Source organism: Oncorhynchus mykiss, chromosome 22 (genome assembly GCF_013265735.2).
Source record: "Oncorhynchus mykiss isolate Arlee chromosome 22, USDA_OmykA_1.1, whole genome shotgun sequence".
Classification (NCBI taxonomy): Eukaryota; Metazoa; Chordata; class Actinopteri; order Salmoniformes; family Salmonidae; genus Oncorhynchus; species Oncorhynchus mykiss.
The window spans coordinates 37,940,102-37,954,265 of record NC_048586.1 but is presented as its reverse complement, the minus strand read 5'-3'; the positions used below and the strand labels follow the sequence as shown (position 1 = coordinate 37,954,265).

The 14,164-nt window shown below is 45.0% G+C and overlaps 1 protein-coding gene across 4 annotated transcripts in view; it reads left to right on the top strand.

Moving 5' to 3' along the window:
- Positions 1-14,164, top strand: part of LOC110502141 (serine/threonine-protein phosphatase 6 regulatory ankyrin repeat subunit B) — a 64,138-nt gene that overhangs the window by 13,020 nt on the left and 36,954 nt on the right. For all 4 annotated transcript variants that reach the window (XR_005038831.1, XM_036959259.1, XM_036959258.1 and 1 more), the window contains exons 2-4: positions 2,495-2,578; positions 4,364-4,442; positions 7,080-7,150. Coding sequence is in view for 3 of the 4 variants with exons in the window: in XM_036959259.1 (XP_036815154.1) it covers positions 2,495-2,578; positions 4,364-4,442; positions 7,080-7,150 (234 nt within the window). In the remaining variant the exon portion in view is untranslated. The remainder of the gene's footprint in view (positions 1-2,494; positions 2,579-4,363; positions 4,443-7,079; positions 7,151-14,164) is intronic.

Below are 14,164 nucleotides of genomic sequence, written 5' to 3'. Positions count from 1 at the left end.
TTCTGTGTAAATAACCTCATACAGTTGTCTTATTACATCCACAACAATCTTAACTACAGCACTAGGCCTTTACCACATGTAGGCCTACAGTGAGTCTCACTCACAGTCACTCACTCCTCCAGCTTTTTTAACCAGAGTGAAGGGTCAAACAGCTGCTCATGCTGGCAATGCTCTAATTCCATGTGAAGGACCTCTCCCCTATTTCCTCCTTTATCCTTGTTCACACACACAGCTGATAAATCTGATACCTTGAGATGTATTTCAGGGTGACTGTTTAGACACCTATTGAAGATAGGCTTGATCAGTATTTAGTAGAGGTCGACCGATTATGATTTTTTTCAACGCCGATACCGATACCGATTATTGGAGGACAAAAAAGCCGGTACCGATTAATAGGCCAATTTTTTTTTTTTAAATGTATTTTAAATAATGACAATTACAACAATACTGTATGGATACTTATTTTAAATTCACATAATTACATCAATAAAATACATTTTTCCTCAAATAAATAATGAAACATGTTCAATTTGGTTTAAATAATGCAAAAACAAAGTGTTGGAGAAGAAAGTAAAAGTGCAATATGTGCCATGTAAGAAAGCTAACGTTTAAGTTCCTTGCTCAGAACATGAGAACATATGAAAGCTGGTGGTTCCTTTTAACATGAGTCTTCAATATTCCAAGGTAAGAAGTTTTAGGTTGTAGTTATTCTAGGAATTATAGGACTATTTCTCTCTATACCATTTGTATTTCATATACCTTTGACTATTGGATGTTCTTATAGGCACTTTAGTATTGCCAGTGCAACAGTATAGCTTCCGTCCCTCTCCTCGCTCCTACCTGGGCTCGAACCAGGAACACATCGACAACAGCCACCCTAGAAGCAGCGTTACCCATGCAGAGCAAGGGGAACAACAACTCCAAGTCTTAGAGCGAGTGACATTTGAAACGCTATTAGCGTGCACCCCGCTAACTAGCTAGCCATTTCACATCGGTTACACCAGCCTAATCTCGGGAGTTGATAGGCTTCAATTCATAAACAGCAGAGCTGCTGGCAAAACGCACGAAAGTGCTGTTTGAATGAATGCTTACGAGCCTGCTGGTGCCCACCATCGCTCAGTCAGACTGCTCTATCAAATCATAGACTTAATTAGAACATAATAACACACAGAAATACGAGCCTTTGGTCATTAATAAGGTTGAATCCGGAAACTATCATCTCGAAAACAAAACATTTATTCTTTCAGTGAAATACGGAACCGTTCCGTATTTTATCTAACAGGTGGCATCCATTAGTCTAAATATTCCTGTTACATTGCACAACCTTCAATGTTATGTCATAATTACATACAATTCTGGCAAATTAGTTCGCAATGAGCCAGGCGGCCCAAACTGTTGCATATACCCTGACTCTGCGTGCAATGAACGCAAGAGAAGTGACACAATTTCACCTGGTTAATATTGCCTGCTGACCTGGATTTCTTTTAGCTAAATATGCAGGTTTAAAAATATATACTTCTGTGTATTGATTTAAACGGCATTGATGTTTATGGTTAGGTACACATTGGAGCAACGACAGTCCTTTTTCGCGAATGCACACTGCATCGATTATATGTAACGCAGGACACGCTAGATAAATAATAGTAATATCATCAACCATGTGTAGTTATAACTAGTAATTATGATTGATTGATTGTTTTTTAAAAGATAAGTTTAATGCTAGCTAGCAACTTACCATGGCTTACTGCATTTACGTAACAGGCAGTCTCCTCGTGGAGTGCAATGAGGCAGGTGGTTAGAGCGTTGGACTAGTTAACTGTAAGGTTGCAAGATTGAATCCCCGAGCTGACAAGGTAAAAATCTGTCGTTCTGCCCCTGAACAAGGCAGTTAACCCACTGTTCCTAGGCCGTCATTATAAATAAGAATGTGTTCTTAACAGACTAGCCTCGTTAAATAAAGGTTAAATAAAGGTTAAATAAAGGTGTAAAAAAAAAAAACGGCAAAATCGGCGTCCAAAATTACAGATTTCCGATTGTTATGAAGACTTGAAATCGGCCCTAATTAATCGGCCATTCCGATTAATCGGTTGACCTCTAGTGTTTAGGGAGACTTGCATTAGCCCTGCTCGTGTTTGAGACATGTATCCACTTGTGCTGACATTTCATTGTCATCTGAGAGCAATGAAGGTTTCCTTTGTTGTTCTATTATGTAGGATTAGGGAACCACCTTGGATCTATAGAGGAGGATTAGGGAACCACCTTGGATCTATAGAGGAGGATTAGGGAACCACCTTGGATCTATAGAGGAGGATTAGGGAACCACCTTGGATCTATAGAGGAGGATTAGGGAACCACCTTGGATCTATAGAGGAGGATTAGTGAACGACCTTGGATCTATAGAGGAGGATTAGGGAACGACCTTGGATCTATAGAGGAGGATTAGGGAACGACCCCAAGGTTCTGACCCTTTCTCTTCTCTCTGTCTCCTCCTCAGCCTCCTCTGGTCCAGGCCGTCTTCAATGGAGACCCTGAGGAGATACGCATGCTCATCTACAAATCGGAAGACATCAACGCTCTGGTAAGACCACCAGACATGTTCCATTCACATACTTCCATGCTCCAGATCAGAGGAAATGCTGAATAAAACAGTCCTACTATTTCCTCTCTCTGTGCACTTCCTGTGTGGGCCAGGGGTCAGTATGGGAAAAAGGTCCAACCAGTATTTATTTACAACAGCACAAGGATATTGTTAGCTGCTCCAGCAGGACAGGACATATGCTGGTCCCAACCCTCATTCTCTTTCCTGGGTGTTTAGTCTCTTCTATGGGCTGTTGGCTGCTATAAGAAGCACTACTATGAAAACTTTGTCTTTGTCCAGTTTACATGTGTTTTTTGTTTGAGAGTCAGTGGAGGGCTGGGCCAGATGGATTTGAGGGGTTGTTTTGTGTGCTAACTGGCAAGTGGCCACAGGGACAATGGATGTTTTGGCACAGCGCTGTAACACAGCCAGTACCCATAGGCTTAGCTCATCCCATAGGATGCTGACTGTTAGATCCTCTTCTCTGCCTGGCCAGCTCTGTGTCCATTCCAAGCTAACTGTCCTATTAATGGCCTCTGGCAGTGTTTCCCTCGCCATTGTATACTGAACAAAGATTTTACTGAGTTACAGTTCATATGAGGAAATCAGTCAATTTAAATAAATTAATTAGGCCTTAATCTATGGATTTCAAAAGACAGGGAATACAGATATGTTGGTCACAGATACCTTAAAAATGGGCCTCATAATAGGCCTCAGGATCTCATCACGGTATTTCTGTGCATTTAAATTGCCATCGATATAATGCAATTGTGGTCGCTGTCCGTAGCTTATGCCTGCCCATACCATAGCCCCACAGCCACAATGGGGCACTCTGTTCACAACGTTGACATCAGCAAACCGCTCGCCCACACAACGCCATAAACATGGTCTGCGGTTGTGAGGCCAGTTGGATCTACTGTCAAATTCTCTAAAACGATGTTGGAGGTGGCTTATGGTAGAGAAATGAACATTCAATGATCTGGCAACAGCTCTGGTGGACATTCCTGCAGTCAACATGTCAATTGCACCCTCCCTTGAGACATCTGTGGCATTGTGTTGTGTGACAAAACTGCACATTTTAAAGTTGCCTTTTATTGCCCCAGCACAAGGTGCAACTGTGTAATCATTATAAAAAATAAAACAATTATTTACCTTTTATTGAACTAGGCAAGTCAGTTACGAACAAATTCTTATTTACAATGACGGCCTACACCGGCCAAACCCAGACAACGCTGGGCCAATTGTGCACCGCCCTATGGGACTCCCAATCAAGGCCGGTTGTGATACAGCCTGGAATCGAACCAGGGTGTCTGTAGTGACGCCTCTAGCTCTGAGATGCAGTGCCTTAGAACACTGTGCCACTCGGGATGATCATGCTGTTTAATCAGCTTCCTGATATTAATCAGCTTCCTGAAATGTCAGGGCGATGGATTATCTTGGCAAATGAGAAATGCACACTAACAGGGATGCAAACAAATTTGTGCACAAAGTTTGAGAGAAATAAGCTTTTTGTGCATATGAAACATGTCTAGGATCTTTTATTTCAGCTCATGAAACATGGGACCATCACTTTACATGTTTCATTTATATTTTAGTTCAGTGGGGTTGGGTTGGGCTCTTATTATAACTCTGTATAACTCGGTTGCCTCTTGCCTAAAATAATCTGACTTCAGTTGGTTTAAATTGAAAAGTACCCGTGCTCCTGGATGATGCACACACACACACATATCAAATATATAGCGTAACCCTACGAAGGCTGCCTGTAACTCTCTCTCTCTCTGTCAGGATGCAGAGAAGCGCACCCCGCTCCATGCTGCAGCCTTCCTGGGTGATGCTGAGATCACTGAGCTTCTTATCCTCTCCGGTAAACCAACCCCCCCATCTTTCTCCTCACACTCTATCCCCCTGCTTTACAGCCTTAGCTATAATAACACAATGCAGTTTAAATAGATAGTAGAAAGTAGCTTTTATCACAGATTGCTTGGACAATGTGTCTTTTTACTCTCACTACCTCCCTGCTAATGCCAGATGATATCTATCTATCTATCTATCTATCTATCTATCTATCTATCTATCTATCTATCTATCTATCTATCTATCTATCTATCTATCTATCTATCTATCTATCTATCTATCTGTCTGTCTGTCTGTCTGTCTGTCTGTCTGTCTGTCTGTCTCTGTCTCTGTCTGTCTCTGTCTCTGTCTCTCTGTCTGTCTGTTTGTCTCTCTCTCTCTGTCGCTCTCTCAATTCAATTGCTTTATTGGCATGGGAAACATGTGTTAACATTGCCAAAGCAGGTGAGGTAGATAATATATAAAGTGAAATAAAAATGAACAATAAACATTACACATACAGAAGTTTCAAAACAATAAAGACATTACAAATGTCATATTATATATATACGGTGTTTTAACAATGTACAAATGGTTAAAGGACACAAGATAAAATAAATAAGCATAAATATGGGTTGTATTTACAATGGTGTTTGTTCTTCACTGGTTGCCCTTTTCTCGTGGCAACAGGTCACAAATCTTGCTGCTGTGATGGCACACTGGAATTTCACCCAGTAGATATGGGAGTTTTCCAAAATTGGATTTGTTTTCGAATTCTTTGTGGATCTGTGTAATCTGAAGGAAATATGTCTCTCTAATATGGTCATACATTGGGCAGGAGGTTAGGAAGTGCAGCTCAGTTTCCACCTCATTTTGTGGGCAGTGTGCACATAGCCTGTCTTCTCTTGAGTGCCAGGTCTGCCTACGGCGGCCTTTCTCAATAGCAAGGCTATGCTCACTGAGTCTGTACATAGTCAAAGCTTTCCTTAAGTTTGGGTCAGTCACAGTGGTCAGGTATTCTGCCGCTGTGTACTCTCTGTGTAGGGCCAAATAGCATTCTAGTTTGCTCTGTTTTTTTGTTAATTCTTTCCAATATGTCAAGTAATTATCTTTTTGTTTTCTCATGATTTGGTTGGGTCTAATTGTGCTGTTGTCCTGGGGCTCTGTAGGGTGTGTTTGTGTTTGTGAACAGAGCCCCAGGACCAGCTTGCTTAGGGGACTCTTCTCTAGGTTCACCTCTCTGTAGGTGATGGCTTTGTTATGGAAGGTTTGGAAATCACTTCCTTTTCGGTGGTTATAGAATTTAACGTCTCTTTTCTGGATTTTGATAATTAGTGGGTATCGGCCTAATTCTGCTCTGCATGCATTATTTGGTGTTCTACGTTGTACAAGGAGGATATTTTTGCAGAATTTTGCGTGCAGAGTCTCAATTTGGTGTTTGTCCCATTTTGTGAAGTCTTGGTTGGTGAGCGGACCCCAGACCTCACAACCATAAAGGGCAATGGGCTCTATGACTGATTCAAGTATTTTTAGCCAAATCCTAATTGGTATGTTGAAATTTATGTTCCTTTTGATGGCATAGAATGCCCTTCTTGCCTTGTCTCTCAGATCGTTCACAGCTTTGTGGAAGTTACCTGTGGCGCTGATGTTTAGGCCAAGGTATGTATAGTTTTTTGTGTGCTCTAGGGCAACAGTGTCTAGATGGAATTTGTATTTGTGGTCCTGGTGACTGGACCTTTTTTGGAACACCATTATTTTGGTCTTACTGAGATTTACTGTTAGGGCCCAGGTCTGACAGAATCTGTGCATAAGATCTAGGTGCTGCTGTAGGCCCTCCTTGGTTGGTGACAGAAGCACCAGATCATCAGCAAACAGCAGACATTTGACTTCGGATTCTAGTAGGGTGAGGCCGGGTGCTTCAGACTTTTCTAGTGCCCGTGCCAATTCGTTGAAAAATATGTTGAAGAGGGTGGGGCTTAAGCTGCATCCCTGTCTCACCCCACGACCCTGTGTGAAGAAATGTGTGTTTTTTGCCAATTTTAACCGCACACTTGTTGTTTGTAAACATGGATTTTATAATGTCGTATGTTTTACCCCCAACACCACTTTCCATCAGTTTGTATAGCAGACCCTCATGCCAAATTGAGTCGAAGGCTTTTTTGAAATCAACAAAGCATGAGAAGACTTTGCCTTTGTTTTGGTTTGTTTGGTTGTCAATTAGGGTGTGCAGGGTGAATACATGGTCTGTTGTACGGTAATTTGGTAAAAAGCCAATTTGACATTTGCTCAGTACATTGTTTTCATTGAGGAAATGTACGAGTCTGCTGTTAATGATAATGCAGAGGATTTTCCCAAGGTTACTGTTGACGCATATACCACGGTAGTTATTGGGGTCAAATGTGTCTCCACTTTTGTGGATTGGGGTGATCAGTCCTTGGTTCCAAATATTGGGGAAGATGCCAGAGCTAAGGATGAGATCTCTCTCTCTCTCTCTCTCTCTCTCTCTCTCTCTCTCTCTCTCTCTCTCTCTCTCTCTCTCTCTCTCTCTCTCTCTCTCTCTCTCTCTCTCTCTCTCTCTCTCTCTCTCTCTCTCTCTCTCTCTCTCTCTCTCTCTCTCTCTCTCTCTCTCTATCTATCTATCTATCTATCCCTTTCTATCTCTCTCTAGGGGCACGGGTCAACGCCAAAGACAGTATGTGGCTCACCCCTCTCCACCGTGCGGTGGCATCCTGTAGTGAGGTGGGTCAGTGGACACACACACACACACACACACACACACACACACACACATTGCACAGGATCTACTCATGCGTGAGCGTACTGTGGCCCTGACACACACACACGCACGCACACACACACACACACACACACACACACACACACACACACACACACACACACACACACACACACACACACACACACACACACACCACACACAGTGACAGGCAGCAAACAGCATGGCGACACATTCTTAGGGACCCATGCTGAGACACAGGCGGTAAGAAGCTAAACAGCCTAAAAAGAACAGCAGGATCTGTGGTGGAGAGGAGAGGACATGACAGGACAGGAGAGCAGAGCAGAGGAGCGGAGAGGAGCTGAGCTGAGAGGAGCTGAGCGGAGAGGAGTGGAGCTGAGAGGAGCTGAGTGGAGAGGAGCTGAGCGGAGAGGAGAGGAGCTGAGAGGAGAGGAGAGGAGCTGAGAGGAGAGGAGCTGAGAGGAGAGGAGCTGAGAGGAGAGGAGCTGAGAGGAGAGGAGCTGAGCGGAGAGGAGCGGAGCTGAGAGGAGAGGAGCTGAGCTGAGAGGAGTGGAGAGGAGCTGAGTGGAGAGGAGCTGAGTGGAGAGGAACTGAGCTGAGTGGAGAGGAGCGGAGAGGAGAGGAACTGAGTGGAGAGGAGTGAGAGGAGAGGAGCTGAGTGGAGAGGAGCAGAGAAGAGAGGAGCTGAGCTGAGAGGAGCTGAGCGGAGAGGAGTGGAGCTGAGAGGAGAGGAGCTGAGTGGAGAGGAGCGGAGAGGAGAGGAGCTGAGAAGAGAGGAGCTGAGCTGAGAGGAGTGGAGAGGAGCTGAGTGGAGAGGAGCTGAGTGGAGAGGAACTGAGCTGAGTGGAGAGGAGCGGAGAGGAGAGGAACTGAGTGGAGAGGAGTGAGAGGAGAGGAGCTGAGTGGAGAGGAGCAGAGAGGAGAGGAGCTGAGTGGAGAGGAGAGGAGCTGAGTAGAGAGGAGCTGAGCGGAGAGGAGCTGAGCGGAGAGGAGCTGAGCGGAGAGGACTGCACACTTAGCTATAATCACCAATCTGACCATCGTCCACCACTCTCTGCTCTGTGTGCCAGTCAGTTAGGAATGCATTAGCAGTAGCACACAGCATAGAAACCAGACCCATAACAGAGTCATAGCAATCTGTCAACACAGCCAACACAATACCTTGTGTCAGTCCCCTGGATTCAATCTAGGGTAGCTTAGGATCGACTCACTCACTAATGTGTGTGCCTGTGTATGAACTTAGAATATGTGCATCTCAGTATATGTCTATAAATGAATGCATATGTTTATTGAATGTCTCTAGTTGTTGAATATGTCCTTCTCTGTTGAGAAAGGTATGTAAAGGTAACTGGCAAAAATAATGGAAACACCAGAGTAAATGAGGGTTCTGGCAGCTCTGTTATTGTATGGGATTCATTTTCCTGGAATGGTTTAGCTCCCGAGGAGCTGGCGAGGAGAGCCCCAGAGGACAACGTGGGCTAGGTGCTTACGGTCTCCATGGAGGACGTACTGAAGGGAAGACATTCATTTTCAATCTCCCTCTAGCTCAGACCGCTACCTCCACCTGCTTCAAGATGTCCACTATCATCCCCGTGCCCAAGAAAGGGAAAGTAACTGAACTGAATGACTACCGTCCCGAAGCACTCACCTCCGTCATGATGAAGTGCTTCGAGAGTCTAGTCAAAGACCACATCACCTCCTCCCTCCCTGACACACTCAACCCTCTCCAATTCACCTCCTTGCTCCCTGACACACTCAACCCTCTCCAATTCACCTCCTCCCTCCCTGACACACTCAACCCTCTCCAATTCACCTCCTCCCTCCCTGACACACTCAACCCTCTCCAATTCACCTCCTTGCTCCCTGACACACTCAACCCTCTCCAATTCACCTCCTCCCTCCCTGAGACACTCAACTCTCTCCAATTTGCCTACCGCCCTGACAGATCCACAGGTGACGCAATTGCCATTGCACTGCAAGCTACCCTCACCCACCTGGACAAGAGGAATGCATTTGTGACGATGCTGTTCATCGCCTACAGCTCAACCTTCAATACCATAGTGCCCTCTAAGCTCACCACAAAGCTCACGGCCCTGGGACTGAACTCCTCCCTTTGCAGCTGGGTCGTGGACTTCCTGATGGACCACCCCCAGGTGGTGAAGTTAGGCAACTTTACCTCCTCAACACTGATTCTCAACAAGGGGGACCCAGAAGGGTGCGTCCTCAGTCCCCTCCCGTACTCCCATGACTGCGTGGCTTCACACAGTTCCAACTCCATCATCAAGTTTGCTGACGACACCACAGTAGTAGGTCAAATCAAATCAAATTGTATTGGTCACATACCCGTGTTTAGCAGATGTTATTGCGGGTGTAGCAAAATGCTTGTGCTTCTAGCTCCGACAGTGCAGTAATATCTAACAAGTAATATCTAACAAATTACACAACATATACCCAATACACACAAACCTAAGTAGGAATGAATTAAGACTATATACATATGGACTAGCGATGTCAGAGTGGAACAGACTAAGATACGGTAGAATAGTATAGAAAACAGTATATACATATGAGATGAGTAATACCAGATCTGTAAATTCCTTAAAGTGGCCAGTGATTTCTAGTCTATGCCTATAGGCAGCAGCCTCTAATGTGCAAGTGATGGCTGTTTAACAGTCTGATGGCCTTGAGATAGAAGCTGTTTTTCAGTCTCTCGGTCCCAGCTTTGATGCACCTGTACTGACCTCGCCTTCTGGATGATAGCAGGGTGAACAAGCAGTGGCTCTGTGGTAGATGTCCTTGATGATCTTTTTGGCCTTCCTGTGACATCGGGTGTTGTTGGTGTCCTGTAGGGCGGGTAGATTGCCCCCCGTAATTCGTTGGGTAGACCGTACCACCATCCGGAGAGATTTGTGGTTGCGGGCGGTGCAGTTGCCGTACCAGGCTGTGATACAGCCCGACAGGATGTTTTCAATTGTGCATCTGTAAAAGTTTGTGAGGGTTTTAGGTGGAAAGCTACATTTCTTTAGGCTCCTGAGGAGCCTCTGTTGCACCTTCTTCACCACACTGTCTGTGTGGGTGGTCCATTTCAGTTTGTCAGTGATGTGTATGCCAAGGAACTTGAAGTTTTCCACCTTCTCCACTGCGGTCCCATCGATGTACAGTTGAAGTGGGAAATTTACTTACACTTAGGTTGTAGTCATTAAAACCACTCCACAAATTTCTTGTTAACAAACTAGAGTTTTGGCAAGTCAGATAGGACATCTAAACATTTTTTCCAAACATTTCCAAACATTTTTTACAGACAGATTATTTCACTTATAATTCACTGAATGACAATTCCAGTGGGTCAGAAGTTTACATACACTAAGTGACTGTGCCTTTAAACAGCTTGGAAAATTCCATAAAATTATGTAATGGCTTTAGAAGCTTCTGATAGGCTAATTGACATAATTTGAGTCAATTGGAGATGTACCGAAAATTGTAGACCTCCACAAGTCTGGTTCATCCTTGGGAGCAATTTCAAATGCCTGGTATCACGTTCATCTGTACAAACAATAGTACGCAAGTGTAAACACCATGGGACCACGCAGCCGTCATACTGCTCAGGAAGGAGACCCGCTCAGTCTCCTAGAGGTGAATGTACTTTGGTGCAAAAAGTGCAAATCAGTCCCAGAACAACAGCAAAGGACCTTGTGAAGATGCTGGAGGGAACAGGTACAGTATCTATATCCACAGTAAAACGAGTCCTATATCGACATAACCTGAATGGCCGCTCAGCAAGGAAGAAGCCACTACTCCAAAACCGCCATAAAAAAGCCAGACTCCGGTTTGCAACTGCGCATGGGGACAAAGATCGTACTTTTTGGAGAATTGTCCTCTGGTCTGATGAAACAAAAATAGAACTGTTCGGCCATAATGACCATCATTATGTTTGGAGGAAATAAGGGGGACGCTTGAAAGCCGAAGAACACCATCCCAACCGTGAAGCACGGGGGTGGCAGCATCATGTTGTGGGGGTGCTTTGCTGCAGGAGGGACTGGTGCACTTCATAAAATAGATGGCATCATGAGGCGGAAAAATTATGTGGATATATTGAAGCAACATCTCAAGACATCAGTCATGAAGTTAAAGCTTGGTTGCAAATGGGTCTTCCAAATGGACAATGACCCCAAGCATACTTCCAAAGTTGTGGCAAAATGGCTCAAGGACAACAAAGTATTGGAGTGGCCATCACAAAGCCCTGACCTATATCCTATAGAACATTTGTAGGTAGAACTGAAAAGGCGTGTGCGAGCAAGGAGGCCTACAAACCTGACTCAGTTAGTTACAATGCTGAGCTATAGTCAATAAACAACATTCTTACACAGGTATTCCTCTTGTCCAGATGGGATAGGACAGTGTGCAGAGTGATGGCGATGGCATCGTCTGTGGATCTATTGGGGCGGTAAGCAAATTGAAGTGGGTCTAGGGTGTCAGGTAAGGTTGAGGTGATATGATCCTTAACAAGCCTCTCTCAAAGCACTTCATGATGACAGAAGTGAGTGCTATGGGGAGATAGTAATTTAGTTCAGTTGCCTTTGCCCTCTTGGGTACAGGAACAATTGTGGCCATCTTGATACATGTGGGGACAGCAGACTGGGATAGGGAGCGATTTACTATGCCATTAAACACACCAGCCAGCTGGTCTGTGCATGCTCTGAGGACGCGGCTGGGGATGAAGTCTGGGCCGGCAGCCTTGCGAGGGTTAACATGTTTAAATGTTTTACTCACATCGGCCACAGAGGAGGAGAGCCCACAGTCCTTGGTAGCGGGCCGCGTCGGTGGCACTGTGTTATCCTCAAAGCGTGCAAAGAAGGTGTTTAGCCTGTCCGGTAACAAGACGTCCGTCTCGGCGACGTGGCTGGTTTTCCTTTTGTAGTCCGTGATTTCCTGTACTCCCTGCCACATTCTTCTCGTGTCTCAGCCCTTGAATTACGACTCCACTTTGTCTCCATACTGATGTTTAGCTTGTGTGTTTGCCTTGCCCAGTGAATAACTACGCTGTTTATATTCTGACATATTATCGTTGTTGGTCTGATTACCAACAACGACAAGACGGCCTACAGGGAGGAGGTAGGCTGGGCGCTCCGGCATCCTCATCAACGGGGCCGCTGTGGAGACAGTCAAAAACGTCAAGATTATCAGCATGCACATCTCCGAGAAGCTGAAATGGTCAAACCACACAGACACCATGGTGAAGAAGGCACGTCAGCGACTCGTCAACCTAAGGATGCTGAAGAAATTTGTCCTGTCCCAGAGGGACTTCACAGTGTTCTATAGAGTACCATCGAGAGCATACTGTCAGACTGCATCACAGCCTGATAAGGCAACTCCACCGCCGCGGACCACAAGGTGCTAGAGAGGATGGTGCGCTCAGCCGAGCTCATCAATTGGGTGCACACTGCCTGCCCTCCAGAACACCTACAACACCAGGTGTTGCAAGAAGGTCAAGAAGATCATCAGGAACCTCAGGAAACCAGAGGTTGACCTGTTCTCCCCGCTTCCTTCACTCAGATGCGGGCAATACAGGAGCATCAGGGCGATAACTGGAATACTGGCCAATAGCTTCTACCCTCAGACCATCAGGCTGCTGAATAGCCACTAGGCCATTTGTGGCCTGCTGGAGGTCATTTTGCAGGGCTCTGGCAGTGCTCCTCTTGCTCCTCCTTGCACAAAGGCGGAGGTAGCGGTCCTGCTGCTGGGTTGTTGCCCTCCTACGGCCTCCTCCACGTCTCCTGATGTACTGCCCTGTCTCCCGGTAGCGCCTCCATGCTCTGGACACTACGCTGACAGACACAGCAAACCTTCTTGCCACAGCTCGCATTGATGTGCCATCCTGGATGAGCTGCACTACCTGAGCCACTTGTGTGGGTTGTAGACTCTCATGCTACCACTAGAGTGAAAGCACTGCCAGCATTCAAAAGTGACCAAAACATCAGCCAGGAAGCATAGGAACTGAGAAGTGGTCTGTGGTCACCACCTGCAGAACCACTCCTTCATTGGGGGTGTCTTGCTAATTGCCTATAATTTCCACCTGTTGTCTATTCCATTTGCACAACAGCATGTGAAATGTATTGTCAATCAGTGTTGCTTCCTAAGTGGACAGTTTGATTTCACAGAAGTGTGATTGACTTGGAGTTAGATTGTGTTGTTTAAGTGTTATTATTGTTATTATTATTGTAATTATTATTATTGTTATTATTATTATTTATGTATTATTGTTATTATTATTATTGTTATTGTTGTTATGATTGATTATTATTATTATTGTTGTTGTTACTATCCATATTTTGACCAGCACTGTTGGAGTCCGGAGCATAAGATTTTCACTGTACCCTGCAGTTATATCTGCATCCCTGTGCATGTGACTAATAAACTCAATCTAATCTAAACTCTAATGTAATCTACTTAACCCGTTAGAGGGCAAGGTAAAGGCCAATAAATACATTCTGAGGGACCTTCAACCTATGGTGAATTATTTTTATCCTGATGGGAGTGGATGACAATCCCCGATCCACAGGGAACAAGGTCACTGAATGGTTTGATGAGCATGAAACGATGTAAACCATATGCCATGGATGTCTCAGTCACCAGATCTCAACCCAATTGAACACTTATGGGAGATTCTGGAGCGGTGCCTGAGACAGAGTTTTCCACCACCATCAACAAAACCAAATGATGTAATTCTGGTGGAAGAATGGTGTCGCATCCCTCCAATAGAGTTCCAGAGACTAGTATAATCTAGACCAAAGGTGCATTGAAACTGATCTGGCGGCTCGTGGCCCAGCGCCCTACTAAGACTCTGTATGTTGGTGTTTCCTTTATTTTGGCAGTTACCTGTACATTCATGAGTGTTCAGAGGCATTTCCTGTATACATGTTCTTCTGTCTATGCTGTTAACACACGTCTCCTACAAACACACACACACACAAACACACACACACACACACACACAC